The following is an 18,222-nucleotide window of genomic DNA, read 5'->3' as shown; positions in this document are numbered from 1 at the left end:
GCCTCTCTCTTACGGCACAAAATTCAAATAGAAATATCTTCCTAAAGAGTTTATTGTAAAAATACACCATTGCATGACAGTGACTGTACTAACACACACAAACACACACAAATTATGAACACACACTGCTACTTGCAATAACTGCTCTGTTTTCTATCATAAAGGCCCTGAAAAGTCCAAAAGTTAAGCTTAAATCAAATCCCTTGAATAAATTTTGTCCATGGTCTCGGAAAAGGACAAAAGAGGCATACCCTTAATGCGTTCACTATTGTACAACATTTGTATGTCTGTTGCTACATGTATATGTGATGCATCGTACTACCTTAATAATCCCTGGCAAAAGAGAATACCAGTAAGTATTTCTAGTTCTAGATGGTGTCTGTACAAATTGATGAATGAATACAATTACACAAATACAATGAATAAGTAAACAAAAAAAAATACATATTTTACATGTATACAAAAAACAAAAACAAACAAAACAAAAAGTCAATGACCATATTGGAATAAAGTCCACTGAAATAACGAGTGATAATACCAGCATAAAGTGAGATGACTGCACTATCTTTACTTATGATTAAATAGAGGAGTACTTCACATGTCCTGTACTTGACCTGACTGCTGGAGATGGGGTTACCGTATTCAAAACATCCAAACTAAAGGGGGATGCAATGTTGCATTGCACACTTTACATAAAGTATGAAAGACAAACGGATTAGCCTTGAAATATCACACAAATAATACAGAGTTCAATGAATAGCAGATCTAGCTGCATTATGTACCCATAAAATGAAGAAAAAAAACCATAAATGATTAAATTCAGGAAGACAAAATTAAAAAAATGAACCTCATCAAAATGTCCAATTTCTACACAAACACAGAGGTGCGATTTATTGGATCACATTACACAGTAGTAAAATTGAGCATTGAAACGCTTGCTGGTCTGCATGCTGTGCCAGCATGCTTCAACGTTACATACACAGACTATTGTATTGTCTCCCCGGAGGAGTTGCCAATGGCAACCACAGATTCCCATCACCAACTCTCTCATGCCAGATGAATAAATGCACATATCATTTGCACCTGTTCACAAATTTTGGTGGATTTTTGTTTTGTCTTCACATTCTGAACAGCACCCTTTGACTGAGTTTCCCTACAATGAATTTTGTCGCCGGCTCACACTTGTAGTGTTTGATTTGTAAATACTGATTTTATCTTTACTAGTTTCTCTTCATATCAAACCCTCTCCAAGTATCTCTCTCTCTCTCTCTCTCTGGCAATGCCTTTTATCCAACTGTTCTTTTTGTAATCTTTCTCTCTCTCTTTTTCTCTGTCTCTGTTTGTGTGGTTTCTGCTTGGCTCTCTGTCTCTCTTCCTCCATCTCTCCCTCACTTCATACCTTCTCTCTCTCTCATTCCCTCGCTCTTTCTGTCCTCCCCCCCCCCCCCAGCCCTCTCACTGTCTCTCTTACCATTCATTCCCTCTGCTACTCTCTCTTGCTTCTCTCGTTCTAGTTGGTCGAGCAGCTGCAATCGGAGGATTGCAATTTAGCTTCATGGCCATCACTGATGGTAGAGGTATAATAATGATTTAATCGTGGCGGAAACGTTCTGCTTCCAGTCTCCTGTTGCAGTCCCCCTCCAACCCCCCCCCCCCCCCCCCAACAGATGGTGGAGGTATAATAATGATTTAATCGTGATGAAACGTTCTGCTTCCAGTCTTCTGCTGCAGTGTACCACCCCCCCCCCCTCCTTTTACAAAAAGCAATCACCATCTAGGGGGCCAGGCAGGCATAATAGAGGAAATCATCAACTGCGACGGAAGAAATGAGAGATAATCTAAACATGTAGATTTCGTCGCAGAATGACTGATGGCTGATATTGAAAGCGATTGCGTTTCCATCCGGTCAAAACTTGCACCACAGACGGATGTGTCAAGAGTTCCTGGATGCGGAAGTACACAGGTGCCACACTGAGCACAGCTGACCTTTGACCTTCAGCACACCGGACCATCAGAGAGACAGGACACAGCATTTCAAATATCCTCTGACCTGATTAGTACAGATGGCTCCCATTATAACAAATTAGTTTTCTTTTTATATAAAGACATTTCATGATACTGTAAAAGTGGAAATTTTTGTGGTGTTGAAATTTTCTTGCATTTCGCACAACCAGAAACTAGCTCGAAAATGAAAGCACACAAATATTTTTGCTTGCCATATGTGCCTGTAGTTGATGTCTTGATTCCACGGAATTAAAAACGTGAAACTCATCTTTGATACCCAGTTGAGCGCGAAAAATTACTTGCACAAAAATATTCACTTTTACTGTAGCTGAAAAAAAAAAAGTGTATAAAGATGTGTAGATGAAATTTTTGGGGAAATGAATTTTACTTTTTTGTATGCAAGATTTCACTATAACTGTGGTCGTTATAACATGAGTGCACTGAACCATATCTTTGTGATTCATTGGTACTGGTGAAAAGTGCTGCTTGGTCTAATTTTAGATGGTGATGGTGAGATTCCCTGATTTCATCTCCGTCTTGATGGTCTTGGATCCCTTCTTCAGCTCCGCAGGATCCACTCCAGCTGCCTTCTGGTTCTCCCTCTCAATCACATCCTCTGCTGTGGCCGAAGACTGCAGGGAAGAAGAAGAAGAAAAAAACAAAACTCTTGTCATTGCAATCTTTGTCTAGTCTTTATATTTGTTTGTTTTAATGTGCCAGAGCCATTTCTTACTGCTGCTTCCAGATTAAGATGACTATACAGTATACAATATGGTACTTTGAAGTTTGTTTGAAATATTTTATCATTGCCTCCAGGCAAATTACTGGGGCAGAAAATAGGAAACCTTAAAATGAGCTTAAGTAATGTTTAAAACTGTTATTTACATACAGAATGAGTCATGCAATTACAGATGTACAGGAAAGTAATAAGATAATATCTAAATGTTTAAATTCACATTGAGTACATATTCATACATATACAATTCACATATCTCAAGTCTTTATGTTTTTGTTCTTGTTTTTTTGCTTCTCATGGCTTTTACATGTCCTGATTAAAACGATAAGGTGATATAATGAAAACTGGGGTTGAGTCTAAAAACTCATCGTACACAAAGGCTATATTGAGAAAGATTTGTGTTTTTCAGAGGATGATGACTCTGTGTATGTGTGTGTGTGTGTGTGTGTGTGTGTGTGTGTTTGTGTTTGTGTTTGTGTATTTGTGTGTCTCTCTGGGAGTATACTGCAAATCTATATGCACCTGGCACCCTAGGCATACACAGATTTACTGATTCTTATTTAGTGCATGGAAAGGTACCCATTGTTTAAAAAAAAAAAAAAAAAAAAAAAGATAAGAATTTCTTGCCATGTGTACTCGATTATCGAAGACACGTATAGGTTGCCCATGTCTACTAGCTATCAACATTCTGAATCAAACTGAAGGAACTATAGACAGGGATTATCAGATCTGTGTCTGCAGTCCCTGTGATGCAGGGTTATCCCTTAATACCATTACATCACAATATTCCACTACGGTACTTCTCCACAAATGCTCTGTAAGATTCTTTTTTGAGAAGAAGCAAGAGAAAGATAGAAAGAGAAAAGGAGAAAGAGAAATAAAGACAGCAAGAAAGAGAGAGAGAGAGAGAGAGAGAAAGAGAGGGAGAGAAAAAGACCCAGTGAGAGAATGGGAATTACACTATGGAGCATAAAAAAGAAATCCAGAGAATACTGGACTTACTAGATGTGTCTTAGTGCATGGATGCATTTACTATTCACTTGATCAGAGTGATTTGTAACTCCTTTACATGCTTTGCAGATTACAGACTTATTTTGTTAATCTTTGCGAGCATACTGAACAAGCCTGGATCAGGTGGTATGCCTTAATAGTTGTTGCTAGCTAGGACAAGATTGGAAAATCTTTCTGGTTGCCAAGGAAACTCATATTCTAGGGATGTGCACAAGATTTGAATACCTGGCACTAAATGAAACTCCTCTTCAGGAACACTAAAGAAAATGATTACATGTGCTGCAACATTTGCAGTCCATACAGACTATAGGTGTCCTGAACATTATGATATAATGTGATGGTAATAAGGCATTGAAAACATATTGTACACACAGTAGGTTCAGCAGGCATTTTTTTTTTTTAATTCTCAGATTCAGTGAGTCAACTGATATTTGCAACATTAATAACTAGCAAAAATTTTGCCTCACGTGACACAATTGTGCTTTTGTCACTAAGCTAAGAAATTCCTAACTTTTTTGTGGAAAGTGATATAATGCTGACTTTCACTCTGTCAATGTGGTTCTAACATACTCAAGAAAATCTCTCGCAAGTCCCAATTGGAAAAATTTGTGGTAAATGCAGTATTATTCAAGATAATAAAAGCAATGTTACCCGTACTTTTTTATAGATAGAACTTTCATGGCTTCTGAGAACCATAATGACCTAAGACCTAGTAGTGTGGAACACTTAACCCGTTGGGGACGGACTGATTTTGCCACAACAGGTAATTCCCATAGACACCTGCCCGAGTATACTAGGAACTCCTCCTCAATGGGTTAATCTGATTAAGGCATTCATCAATTGATTGTACTCCACCCACTGAATTGCTCTTTCCTTTTTCTGATCATCCAGGCATAAAACACAGATTTCTTTTGATGTTCATGACTCCAAACAGACTAGTACACTTAGTTCATTGTGGCACACCAAAGCCCATTGGGGAATTATGATTGCCACAGCATGTATTACATCAATGACCGCACTGTCATTGAATACTTCGTACAAAGTCAACAAGCTGCATTACAGTCTGCTGTATGGAGTTGCAATACTGTGTATATTTCACATGAAAGTTTGCTGTCCTGTGGGTTTATTTATTTTATGATGCTTTAGGGCATCATCTATGCAGAAGTTGTATGATTATACAGCAATGTATACACATTTTGTATGCATGAACTTATTTTTCATCTGAAAGGTAGACAAGACTGAAGTTATTTTCCTCACTTGCTGGTTACAAAGCTTCAGCAGTATCTCTTGTAAACCATGCATCATCTGTAATTCCTACAGTAGTTACCAGGTATGACATGAATTGACATTGTAGAAAAACAGTCGTTTGTGCTTCAACCCGTTCCTTCTGCAATTCTCTGAGTGTCTTTAATGCCTCCAAACAAGATTCTTTTTGCCCGTCGACAGAGAACGGACAGGTTGGTAATCCACCTGTGCCAAAGCAGTCAAGCGATGCATGTATCTCCCCTTCCACAGTCAAGTACAAGTTACACTCTTGTCTTCATCTTGAAATATGATGAATGACAGCCTATACAATGCTAAAACTAAAATGAGGACTCAATGCACACTGCAGTTGTAGTAAATCCCTTCAAAAATATACTGTATTTATAAGCTGTTATTTTCGCGGGGTTTAGTTTCCATGAATTCTGTGAATCACAGTTGGACCGCGAATTTAACAACATGCGAAGATGTCACCACGCACACTAAAGGTAATAGTGCACTTATGAAGGCCTCTGTGTCAATTCACGAAAACAAAATCTCGTGAAAATGTCTGTGAACCCCTAATTCGCAAAAGTATCTGTATGCGAAAATAACAGAGTATACAGTAAAACAAATAATGAATGTACAGCACACATTCCACTGGAGAAAAAAAAATACTCAAAATCACAAAAAAATTACAAACTTAACCAAGACAAAACACCCAGGAACCTTATGGAAGATTTCTGTGGTCATGATTAGGTGTATGCTACCCTATAGCTTAGATACAATTGGATATCATTTGCCATAATTTGAGGTTTTCCACGAAGAATAAAATGTAATAGAAGTGGTATTGTATGCCATGAAGTAAACCTCTTCCTTTTTCCAGTACCCCACTGACAAATCTACATAAAATGCATACAAGTACATGGAAGAAATTGTATCACGGCAACTAACCCCCTGAGGGCAATAACTCACCTCCCCCCCCCCCCCCCCCCCCCAGCTAAATACTGGTTAATGATAAGGTTAGCGTAAAAATTAGGATTAGGATTAGGTTTAGCGTTAGAGTTTGGGTTAGGGTTAGGGTCAGGTGAAAGGTCCGGGGTAATAGCCTAGGTGGTAAGAGCCCTAGACCCGGAGGAAATGTATCATGGTATCAAAGGGTAGTCGAATCAGTATAATCAAACTTACCCAGGCGTAGAAGACAGCTGCACCAGCACTGACGTCCCTGACCTGCTCCAGGTCGAATGCCGCTAGGATGGCGCTGGTCCGCTCTGCGGTCGCCACGGGGATCTTGTTTGGGTCGCACTCCATGACGCGCCGCTTCAGCCCTTCTTTGCCCGTCTTCCCGATGAGGGCCTGCATTCCTTTCCAGTCCTGGGTGGATTGTGGGGAAAGGAAGTGGGGAAACTATGAGCACAGTTCTCTAAACAGTTAAGAATTGCCTGGATTCATAAAGGTAGTTAAAAGTTTGTGCGTCCCTTTTGTAACCCCGATAACTACATTCCTTTCATAAACTGATATATTGTGGAGGTAGGTAGTTAAAAGACCTCTCCTCAGAATAATGAAACTGGAAACTTCCTTGAGATAGAGGGGGAAACAATATTATACATTTCCTGTAAATTCAAATGATTTTTCTTGGTATAAAAGGGGAGAGTATTTTTGAGTGACATGGGGTTGTTTTTTCATATTCAATTTTTAAAAAACTCTGAGGTGTATTAGAGTAAGATTTATACAAGATGTTGGAAACATTATTCTTCAACAATGCAAAATTTCATGACGTGTTTGCAATAGGGGTATCCAACTTTTTATCACATCCAGAGCTGATATTATTTTGGTCTACACAATTAATCAAACAGGTATACCTTTCACTCACATTCGTGCGTCAGTGTATGCTCATTATTGGGTCTCTGTCACCACACGCAAAATGTGATGCAGATTCATGCATACCAAATCTGCATAATCCCTGGACTATCAATCTAATTTACCTTTGTGAATTCTGGCCGATATGCTTCACACAGAAATTAGAGCAATATAAAAGGGTAGATTTGGTTATGTGTGACTTGTTAATAGATTACAGTTTGATACAGTTTCAGAAGAGAGAGAGAGAGTGTGTACACACTTCTTATTTCTAAAGATTCCATGCTTTTTAGTCGTGATATTTACATGTATTAGATTCAATGTTGCTATTCCAAACTACAAATGCACTTGTATATCTTTGTATGGAAAGTTCCATATTCAAACACTGAGAAATGTAAGTTAGCCAGCTTCCTTCAAAAAGGAGAAGAAAAAGAACAATTCAATCATGAGTGCTGCTGCACCTGGGCTTTAATTGATCTGACTCAAGAGTGGTTCCCCCTACCCCCATCACCCCCTACCCTATCACCCCCTAACCCACATCACCCCCAAAACCTCCACCACTCCCGTCACTCACCTGTAGCTGTTTCTCCTTGTTGCCTAGTAACAAGTAGGTGGAGATCATGACCTTGTGGACCTGGGGCGGCGGCTTGGAGTAGCTGCGGATCTCGGCCACCGTGCTCTGCTTCAGGTTGAGGATCTCATCCCGCAGTCGCTTGAGGCGCTTGAGTGATAGCAGCATCTTGTTGGCCTGGATCATCTCCTGCGGCATGTGGGCCTCGTAGCCGTGCTTCTTGACAAAGTTGATGGCCTTCTCAAGCTCCTCCAGATTGCGCTTGTCCATGGCTTTCATGAGGTCTGTGTCAAAAAGAGATTTAGAGTGAAAACATAATTTTTAATATGCCTACAGAGCTGTCAATCACATATGCATATAGAACTGTGTAAAATAAAGCTTTAACACAATTTCAGTCGGGTAATGACTAAAATGCTAAATATCAGCCAAAAAGGTTCACAGGAAGTACGACAATCTCCGAGCATACCCGATCGTGGTTGCTACATAAACTTTCTGTAATCAATTTTCGATAATGGAGTCACTTAGATATGTTTATAGGTAACTTGCATTTGCTGGTTGACTCTTACTTTCATTTTGTTGCCTCTTCTCGGTACACCAGGTTAGGGCTCGCTGCTTGCTCAGCACCGCCCCCCCCCCCCCCCTCCACTCTTGCTGTTGCTATTCACTCTTTTCCTTTCTCTATCCCTCTGTTGCTTATCTTGTTTGATGTTGCCTCCCTATTCATCCTTTATATCCTTCAAAGCTTGCCCCCCATGGTCCTCTGGATCATCACTGACCCTCCTCTGCCTTTTGTCTGTCCACCCTCCTGCTTTAATCCCCCTCCCTTTACCTATTGGGCTCCTTGCCCATGACCTCCAACCCTCCCCTTTTGTTTTCTTTGTTCTGTGTCCCTAGCCCTCCCCTGAGTGCTCTTGTTGTGTGCAGTCCTTATATTAGTGATTGCTTTCCCCTGCCTATTTGTCATTTTGCCTCTGACAAAGATTCTGCTTGGATCGAAAGCTCACGCCCCTTTTGACTCCATTTTACTCCATTGGCTCGCCACTATTAGATAAGCTGTTTTCAGCAGCTTTTTTTGCTACAATTTTCGATAATTGACAAATCGGGTCATAGCAGTATCCATCGCTTTTCCACACGAGAGTGAATTACATGCAGCTTGTTGGAAAATATAACTGCTGGGGCAGGATCAATCGTCACGTAACATTCTACCTACCCACAATGCTGAATGGGAATCATTTCCTTGGAATAAAAATTTATTCATTGATCAAAACCATTTCACACCTTTGATCTGAAAACACTCCAAATCAACTTATCATCTTGGCAAATTGCTTCACCCAAGTAAGTTTCTCAGTAGACTCTTTTGATGTGCTGCAAGCAAATTCCAAATGATGAAAGATGGATTTTGAACCCTTCTTATACTATCAGTATGTTTTATCTTTAATGGCAATGGATAAAAGTGAATGGCTTCAAATTTGATTGCACAGGAATGGATTGACTATTGAGCATTAGTACCAGTAAACTGAACAGAACTGAAATTTAACTGCATTCAACTGTTATAAAATCAAACTGAATTGTTATGCAAGAACTGTACAAGAACCAACCAAACACAGCAGCAACAAATGAAATTGGGAAGTAAAATGAGTACCAGAGTAAAAAGAAAAACCTCTGTTCCTACATTCACCCTACAAAAACAAAACAAAACAAACAAACAACTTAAAGGGGAAGGCTAGTAACTGATCAGTGGGAATCAGTGGAAATGCTGGGAGATGATTGTTCCAATCCTTATGGGATTCATTCAAGAGTTCATTGTATATCTATTGTTGTGTGAAAATGATTTGCTTCAGAAAGGTCTCATATTCAAGTAATGTGCAGATTAATGCTCCGTCACTGACCAGGGACGCTAACCTGGAAGCATTAAACTGCACATTACTTGAATATGAGACCATTCTGAAGCAAATCATTTTCACACAACAATAGATATACAATGAACTCTTGAATGAATCCCATAAGGATTGGAACAATCATCTCCAAGCATTTCCACTGATTCCCACTGATCAGTTACTAGCCTTCCCCTTTAAGAAACAAAAGAACAGTTTGTAGTTCCACTTTGCGCATGAGCAGAAAAAGGCTATAATTTGTGACAACAGGCATTTTGGTTTGTTAATTCACTGAGATAAGCATCTGTGATGTGATGATTATTCATATATCCTTATATTGATATAGACTAGATGGTGCTTGCCAGCACATCCACATGACAGCAAGCCTGCATAGTATATGGCAATATCAAAAGAAAATGTTGTTCATGCACTCAATACAAAACAATGAAATGGATGCCTCCTGAAATGTCAATTGGCCATTCTGGGTCACCTAGTCTAAATGCAAGTTCATTCTTTGTTTGAATATGAATTCCATAAATCGTTACGTCGGGCTAGCTCATGCATTATGTCGCTTTGAAAACGAGTGAAGTGCCTAACCAACTGAGAAAAAAGAAAGGTCATTTGTACCAATGTGCACATGAGCTAGTTACGAACTGGCTTATTCCCTTCATTACATTATTCATGGAACAAAAAAAAGTTGTTCTTCAACTGACCATCCCGGGCCTTGAATCTCTTGAGGATGCTCTCAGCCTTGGCCAGGTCTCCCTCGGTGTCTGCCAGCTTGTTCTCCTTGAACTCCTTCACTGACTTCTGCAGCTTGGCTTTGTCCTTCTCCTTGATCGCCACCTTCAGCTCCTTGCGGATCCGGTTGTGGCGCTCGCCTGGGGGACGACAAACGGAACGACAAGTGTTTTCATCCTCAACCAAATAGGGCGACATTTAGGAGAAGCTAGATGATCAATGATATAATTTCTATTACATCCAAGAGAATAATAACAATGATAAAGCCAACAAATGAAAAGAACAATAATCGATAAAACCATATTACTCTCATTATTAAAAGATAAGCAGTGGTGGATCCAGATGGGGGTGCACCGGGCGCGCGCCCCCTCTTTATTTGTTGTTAAAACCAAAGAAATAAAAGGAAATAAATGAGATGAAACCCGGAAGTAGCACCAGAAATATTGTCCCTTTACGGAATTCCTGGATCCGCCCCTGGATAAGCATGGTAATAGTAGATCATGTGATATATCCCATACACATCTCCCATACACAAGTGTATGGGAGATGTGCATGGTAAGATGGTGGATTGCTGGCTTCAAAGCGATTGGCCTATGAGATATCCACATTCTTTACAGAGATCAGTGGTCATGGCACATCAAGAATTGGTTAGTAATGTAGGGTAATGAGGAAATAATTCTCCGTCTCGGGGTATCTTTTTGAAACATATTTCCTTTTCGGAGAAATACACATTGTTGTATTCTGATTTCAAACCAGGATTTTCCACTCTCTCCTGCACCCACATCAATTCTCAAGTGCTGACTTACGTTTCGCCTTCTCCTTTGCAGCCTTTTCGGCCTCTTCGGCGGCCTTCTTGCTCGCTGCATCGTTTGCTTTCTTCACAGCCTCCGCCGCTTTCTTAGCCTCCTCTTCAGCCTGCTTGGCTTTCTCTGCAGCTTCCTGAAACATTAAAAAAAAAAAAGATTTCAAACATGTTGCACGCAATAACCTTCACATGTAGATTATGAAATGCAAAGACCTTAAATTTCCTTCATTTTTTTTTTCTTAATTACCACTCATTTTGAGATTGGAGAATCAGTAGATCCTTAAAGCTACAGAGAGCACAGTGTATCCTTGGAAATCCTTCAGTTTGCTTTTACTTCTTTTTTTTTTGCATAATCACAACATTCACTTTGAGATTGGATGATTAATCCTTTCCTACAGCAAGAGGGGGCACAGTGTAACCTTCTCTATCCTCTTCATAGTGACTGAAAAACAGAAGTACATATATTATGGAAGATATTCGTCATCATGGTAGTTGATAACAAAAAATATCTGTGAAGAGAAGGAAACTACACTGTAGATGCTTTGTTGTTATTATCATTTCATTTCCACCCAAGGCTCTGTGCGGGACTCTAAATAGTCTAATTTGGGTGTTTTCTTTTGATTATTCATCAGCACAGTGTCATTAAAAAATCATTTGCCATAGCATAAGCAACAGCACACCTTAGCCTCGTCCTCTACATTCTTGAGTTTCTCCTCCTCGGCCCTCTCCTCCTCTTGGAGGGCAATAGCCTTGCGCTCCAGCTCCCTCTGGGCCTCCAGGGCCTGCTGCACCTCAATGATCTCCAGCTCCCTCTGTCGCTCCTTCTCTTTCTCCTCCATCTCCTTCTTCAGTCTCTCCTCCTCGCGCTCCTCAGCCTCTCGTCTGCCCCTCTCTGGCAGACAGAATTGGAGAAGATGAAAAAGAAAGTGGTGTAAAGACACGGTGATAGTAAGATACTACTACTTTTAGCATTATATGCCATCTCTGGATCAATGAACATAGTTGCATCTCCAGATCTGCCTATCTAGCATGACTGTCCTCAGTTCACTAACACTATCAAGGCCTGTGTAGTTCTTTAGTACATAGATGTATTACACTTCTCCCTCTTTCCGCAGTACCGTGTTTGCAAATTTGTAGGCTCCTATAGTGAGAGGGGATTAGCAGATAGAATAGGGTGCTGCACATAGTGTCCTACTACATGTATTCTCATCCTCATCTCACACACTTTGACAGACACTTTTGGCAAACTACCACCACCATCACTACCATTAAGTTGAAATTCGAGGGAGACACAATTTTGTACTAGTTTCCTCAAAGTCATGAATAATGTCAAAAGGTAAATCATATCAGAAACATAATATAGGCCAATTCATGAGGTAGACCTCAATATGGACTGCAATTTAAAAGATAAATCAAGGATCTTCCTTAACCTTAAATAGACACTTAGCTTCAGTTGGGCATTCAGTAACCCATCCCAACTTGACTTAATTGGAAAGTTAGCAAGCCCACTAAGGTGTACAGTAGCAATGTGCCTATAACGTCCAACAGGAAGGCTTAGAGGGTGTGTACAGTTCTGGTCGAGGTGAGGATTTAGCTTTTAACGTTTTGCAAGATATTCAGAAACCACTCTAAGAGATGTCAAAGAGCATGCAATTCTAAGGGGTATCAAAAGTTTATTTGATGAAAATCGGTTTTGAAATGGCCGAGATATCCAAAACCAAGGTGAAACAAAGAGGTCCTTATAAAGTTGTGGCATGTCGCCTTTTATTATTATCACTTTTTTGGATATCTCAGCCATCTGAAAACTAATTTTCATCAAATAAATGTTGAATCCTTCTTAAAATTACATGCTCTTTCATATTTCATAAGAGATTTCTCATTATCTCACCTAATAAGAATGTTCAAAACATGAATCCCCACCTCAACCAGTACTGTACAGTCCCTTTATTATACGAATTAAGGAGCAAGGTAATCTCTATTCACTGACAACTAGCTTTGCAGACATCTGAGTGTGCCAATCAGTGAAGACAGCACACCAACATGCTTGCCAGTCGGCAAACAGACCACACTTAGGGTTGATGAGCTCTCACCTTCTTCTTCCCTGGCCTTCTGCTCCAGTTCTCGCTGTTGCTGCAGCCGCTCCTCCTCTTCCTTCTTCCTCCTCCTCTCCTCATTACCTTTCTTACTCTCTGCCTCCAGTTTCTTCCTCTTCTCATCCTCAAGCTGCTTCCGCCTCGCCTCCCTCGCCTCCTCCTCCCGCTGCCGCTTCTCGTCCTGCTTCTTGTTCCGCTCTGGGGTGGGGGTGGGGGGGGGGGACCAACGAATGAAAAATGAAAGAATCAAGTATCACTCTCGAAATTGAGTACAGGATGTACAAAGTGGACAATCTTACAATGGCAAGGTATGGCATGGGTTATTTCTTTCCTACTTTGTATTAAAGCAACAAGTCCTTTATGCCACCAACCTCTCCCCCCCACCCCCACCTTGCCCCCTCCCCCACATTATCATGTCAGCTGTCTAGTTCTTTTGTGAAACATACAATATCTCCAGGTTTGGAAATGTTTATGGAAGTTCCGTTGGACAGAAATATCAAGACAACAATAATGTGTAAATATTGTGGGATATTATAAGTTTTGTAAAATGAACCAGGTGTATGACGCCACTGCTAAAAATGTGTGACACCACTGACTCAAGTCCAAATTGTGTACTCCTGAGGTACAAATTGTATGCTATCTTTATAGAGCTCCTGAACACTCCCAATCTGGCACAGCACAGTCCGGTACTGTTCAGTTCGCTTGAACATGAAGCTATGAACTGAATCTCATGATCGAGGGTAGATGTAGTCCTACATATACAATGCTGAGTAGGAAGCAGCTCTATGCTAACAGATACTGCTTTGACAAAAAGAAACCATAAGAACAGTGAAAAGGACGGAAGGAAAGAAGCAATGGATCCATTACCCTCTCTCTCCCTGAGCTCTTCGTACTCCTCCATCGCGATCTCCTGCCGACTCGGGATGTTGCAGAGGTCCACCTCGATCTCCTCGAAGCTGATTCCGCTGCCCCGCACAGCCCTGCTTCTCAGGAAGCGCTCCCAGCGCCGGCGGGAGAACAGGTTGCCGTGGACTGCCTCAAACATGAATCTGGTGAAAAGGAGGATAAAAATGATGTAGCAAAAGAAAACTGGAGAAATTCTGGAGCTAAATCATCTTCTGATGAACAATGCATGAAGGTATGTTCCACATGTGTTATCCTGAGTACGGTATCCCGTTATCCCTAGTTATGCGCATCATCTTGGAGTTGCCAGGCAGCCGCCGGAGGGCATCATCCCTCAGCATGGATGTGTGCGTAGAATTAGATACATCGATGCTGGCAGATGGACACCAGCAGTGACAGACAAAACACCTACGTCAATTCAACCTGAAAATGTTATCAATTTCAGCAGTTTTAACCTGTTCTTACATTATGATTGATTGAAAAAGATTTTGTCGTTTCTTTCTGTTTCTTGCAAAGTGACTGTTAAAATTTGACAAAGTGTTACAGTACAAGTTTTGGTGAGAACGGTGGATAAATAAATTTCCATAACAAGAATGTGCAGATAGCTGGAGATAAAGAAAAAGAAACATAAAGCAAGACAGAAAGAGTGAAAGACAGAAAGAGAGCAGTTTTGAGTAACTGTCTACATGAGATTCCACATGAGATGTGGAAGGTGATGGCACAAATGATTCTAAATATTCAAGGCTTGCTCTGTTAAACCAAATGACAGGAGCAATAGGATGAACAGAATGGAAACAAAAAAATCATATTTGTATTTAGGATGGCTCCATGGCATATGCTCCTGTGACAATTGCTCCCATGGAATATCTGAATGCTCAGCTACTCATAAAACCTACCCACAAGCATGGCCCTAACCCTAACCCTAACCCTAATCCTCACATCAAACTACAATTTTGTAAACCTAAAAAGCCCTATCACAACCTTAACCTCAACCCTAAGTCCTTGGAGAAAATGAGACCGGAGCAACTGTCGCAGGAGCAAATGTCCTGTCACCTTTACAACACACCACTACGCCTAACTACTTTTGTAATACCTTGCCTGCTCCTCTGTGATGAAGCCCTTCTGTTCTCGGTCCAGGAAAGCAAACTCCCAGCGGAAGTCCTGGAGCAGGAAGTACCTCCTGTCCATCTCCTGGAGGACAGAGAAGAGCTCGCTGGGGTCGCAGGTGTCTTGGAAGGCACAGCAATATGCCATGGATGCAACAACCTACATTGTAGCAGTACAAGAGGAACAGTTGGGGAGAGGGAAATAAGAGTTTTACTTGTTATGCCATATTTCAGAAATGTCTATCTCACTTTGATTTTACTGAGCCATCAAATGAAAAGGGGGAAAAATCTGCTTTGGTATAATATGTTAGGGTTGTAATGTCAACAAGCAAAGAGCTGACTGTAACTGTCAGTATGCTGTTATCATCAATCTGCCCACCTGTAAGCTTGCTCTTTTCACAAATCAGGTCCGATGTTCTGAAACTACAGTAACTGCCAATGAGCAGGAACTACAAAGTTGTACGTATTCCCTTGAATATTATACATATTGGATCAAGTGAAATACCTGGTACATGTGAAACCATCACAATGTTGTGTCTCAGAAGTTGGTTGTCTTTATACTTTGCATCAAAGGCAAGTTTTGGGGTCATCACCCAGAGTTTAATGACATGAAATGGTTTGGCAAGCTCATGGACTAGTAAAGGATTAGGTGGTAACAGAGAAATTTGTGTACAATGCATCCAGATTAGATATTCACACAAGGAACTTGAAATTTCAAAATGAGACAGAGTACTGTGTAATCATCTGTTTGCAACTTAGGTAGACTTTGGAAAAAGATACTGTAAAACGAGGAATTTTCGTGTGCACTTTAATTTCGCGAATTTCGCGAGCACCAAGATTCGCGAAATTAAAATGCACGCGAAAGTTCTTGTTTACACTATGTGCATTGAAAGCTAGTGGCACTTCGCGAAAATTTCATGCCACGAAAAAGGCTGTCAGCTTCAATTCGCGAAAATTTCATGCCGCGAATATATATCATGTTTTACAGTAGACAACTAAAGAATGAAAGCGAGCTAGTGAAAAGACTTCAGATAGTTTACCTGTGGAATGCTGATGCCACCAATCCTGAGGCTTTCATGCATCTGCTGCAGCTCCCTGGGTGTGAGCTCCCCTTTGGTATCCCGGTCATACTGACGGAACATGGCGTCCAGTACTTGCTTCCTCTCCCCCAGCTCCCCCATGGCAAGGTCAGAGGTCAAGGGTCAGAGAAATGTGACTAAAGATGGATAAAGATATAAAAAGAGAAAGATAAAGAGATTGAGAGAATGAAATAGAGAGAGAGATAAAAAAGAGAGAGGAAGAGATAGAGAAGGAGAGAGTGGAGAGCGAGTAAACAATGTAAAAATGAAATAGACGAGTATATCTATAGGCATCATGGACATTGAAAGATCTCCTGTAAGGGATTTCTTATGAGGATATTCACTGTATACTACTGATAGGCTGCTATAGGCCTGCAGAAATAGCGGGCTAGCTCCAAGGAGCAAGGACATGTCAGTGAGACTTATCCTCCAAAGGAACAGGCTGAAGCATTTGCAGTTTAAGTATGCCTCCAAAGCAGCGTATAAACATAAATCATGCTCAAAATATCGAGGAAAAAAAAACAACAACATTTTTTGGCATTGTGACACAGAATACCACATATTCCAGGCACATGGTCCATGGAAATCTTCTAGGGCTGCTGGTATACCATGGCACGTGTGCTTAGATTGTTATGACATGCCTCTCCTATTTACAAAAGTCGAACTGGCCACCCCAACACGTATGCGCCCCAGGGTTACAAATTGTAGTCTAATGTACAACATGTACCAGTGGCGGATCCAGAGGGGGGCGCACCGGGTGCGCGCCCCCTCTTTATTTGTTGTTAAAACAAAATAAATAAAAAGAAAAAAATGAGATGAAACCCGGAAGTAGCACCAAAAATATTCTGCGCCTCCCCCCCCCCCCCTTCCCTCTACGGAATTCCTGATCCGCCCCTGTGTACGGTGTAAATACAGAGTTTGCTAAAGAAGTTGTACCACTTGTACATGTACAAAATTGTAGACCCTCTTTGATCTTTTAAGATTTAATTTAACTAGTGTTATTCCGGCAATGATACTAGACATAACAGTACCTTCCTGTGTGACATGCCTATGTAAAAGCAATGCTGCACACTGTGGCACTGGTCTGACGGTCCAGGACCACTAGTCACTGTCGGACCAGTAACTTTTTAATGAAAAAAAATGAAAAACTAATTAGAGTAGACCACCTTTCTTATGGTATTGGTTGGTATCTATACATGAACTTGTTCGATCAAAAGATTGTTTTGTATCTGGTCGTCGGGAATATGTTCCACGGAGACTGTGTCTGGCTTCACAGAAGCCTCCTACTACAGAGTCAGAGGAGAGCAATGATGTTAAAAAAATAAATAATAATAAATAAATAAAAGACTCCTCCGGACAGACGGATCTTTCTGTCTATCAAAGTTTACTTGTAGCTTGTCTGACCTGTCCGTCGGACACGGACCAAGCAGTAGAAAAAATGGGTTCCATCTACAATCTAGTGTGCAGCCCTTAAAGTTCAACATCAAGACATTGACATTATTTCCTATTTTAAATTAAAAGCAGATTTTACAGTGGACTCCCGTTTGGAAGTCCTCGTATACCGGTGCGGTGGGTCTTGCAGTTTCATCAACAAACGACTTATATTTACTCCAGTATGTGTAAACTTACGTTGCAGTCGCAATTGCGTATTCCCTTCGCTTCGCTGGGTGCAGCTACTCTTCGACTGAGCGACCTCGGTAGCTCCAGATTCTATCCGACGAAGTTGAAATGTTTACTTCCTTTATCGACGCGACGGAATAGTAAGCGTACGATTGACCAGACTATCACATCTTGCTATCCTTACTGTAGAATTGGGTTCTAGTACCAATGCGATGGGACAAACTTCACATCATTAACTGTTAATGGAACTAAACAGCTGCTCTAACGTTACACGATCAATTGCCATGCAAAATCCGGCTCGTTGACAATGGCGTAAATTACAGGTGGTGGTAATCACAGTCATTCACCGCGGCTGGCAAGGCTACGTTCACGGTACGTACAGCAGGACAGTGAGTGGGATGCGACACTATGGGCCATGGGGGACCCGATGCACAAAATACACCTGTTGCTACGCCATACGGCGTCTGTGGTACCCACAAAGTGGACACAATTTTGTCGTTGATGGGGCTATGATGATTGTTTGCCTTCGCACCGCTGTTTAGCAGAGCATGATGATTGTCCTGCCCAGTGTATGTATTATCAT

At 41.0% G+C, this 18,222-nt stretch overlaps 1 protein-coding gene across 1 annotated transcript; it reads right to left on the bottom strand.

The window, feature by feature from the left end:
* Nucleotides 1-2,156: 2,156 nt before the first annotated feature.
* Nucleotides 2,157-17,861, bottom strand: LOC139729120 (uncharacterized). Its single transcript, XM_071640053.1, has 11 exons — nt 17,649-17,861; nt 15,981-16,156; nt 14,928-15,100; nt 13,799-13,980; nt 12,929-13,129; nt 11,519-11,730; nt 10,840-10,972; nt 10,006-10,173; nt 7,422-7,702; nt 6,179-6,364; nt 2,157-2,636 (listed from the first exon to the last, which is right to left on the bottom strand). The coding sequence occupies exons 2-11, from the start codon at nt 16,119-16,121 to the stop codon at nt 2,502-2,504; spliced, it is 1,812 nt and encodes a 603-aa protein (XP_071496154.1). The 5' UTR covers nt 16,122-16,156; nt 17,649-17,861; the 3' UTR covers nt 2,157-2,501.
* Nucleotides 17,862-18,222: the final 361 nt, after the last annotated feature.

This window comes from Diadema antillarum, unplaced genomic scaffold (genome assembly GCF_040938485.1).
Source record: "Diadema antillarum isolate AM-2024a unplaced genomic scaffold, OU_Dant_1.0 scf00000020, whole genome shotgun sequence".
Taxonomy (NCBI): domain Eukaryota; kingdom Metazoa; phylum Echinodermata; class Echinoidea; order Diadematoida; family Diadematidae; genus Diadema; species Diadema antillarum.
This window is presented reverse-complemented; position numbering and strand designations above follow the sequence as displayed.

Bases quoted from the DNA above. Each gene is read 5' to 3' on its own strand.
- LOC139729120 (XM_071640053.1), bottom strand. From the start codon at position 16,121: ATGGGGGAGCTGGGGGAGAGGAAGCAAGTACTGGACGCCATGTTCCGT. The intron at 11,731-12,928 runs GTGAGAGCTCAT...TCTGTCTGCCAG, and splicing joins GAAGGCCAGGGAAGAAGAAG to AGAGGGGCAGACGAGAGGCT. The intron at 7,703-10,005 runs GTCAGTTGAAGA...TTTTTGACACAG, and splicing joins GAGATTCAAGGCCCGGGATG to ACCTCATGAAAGCCATGGAC.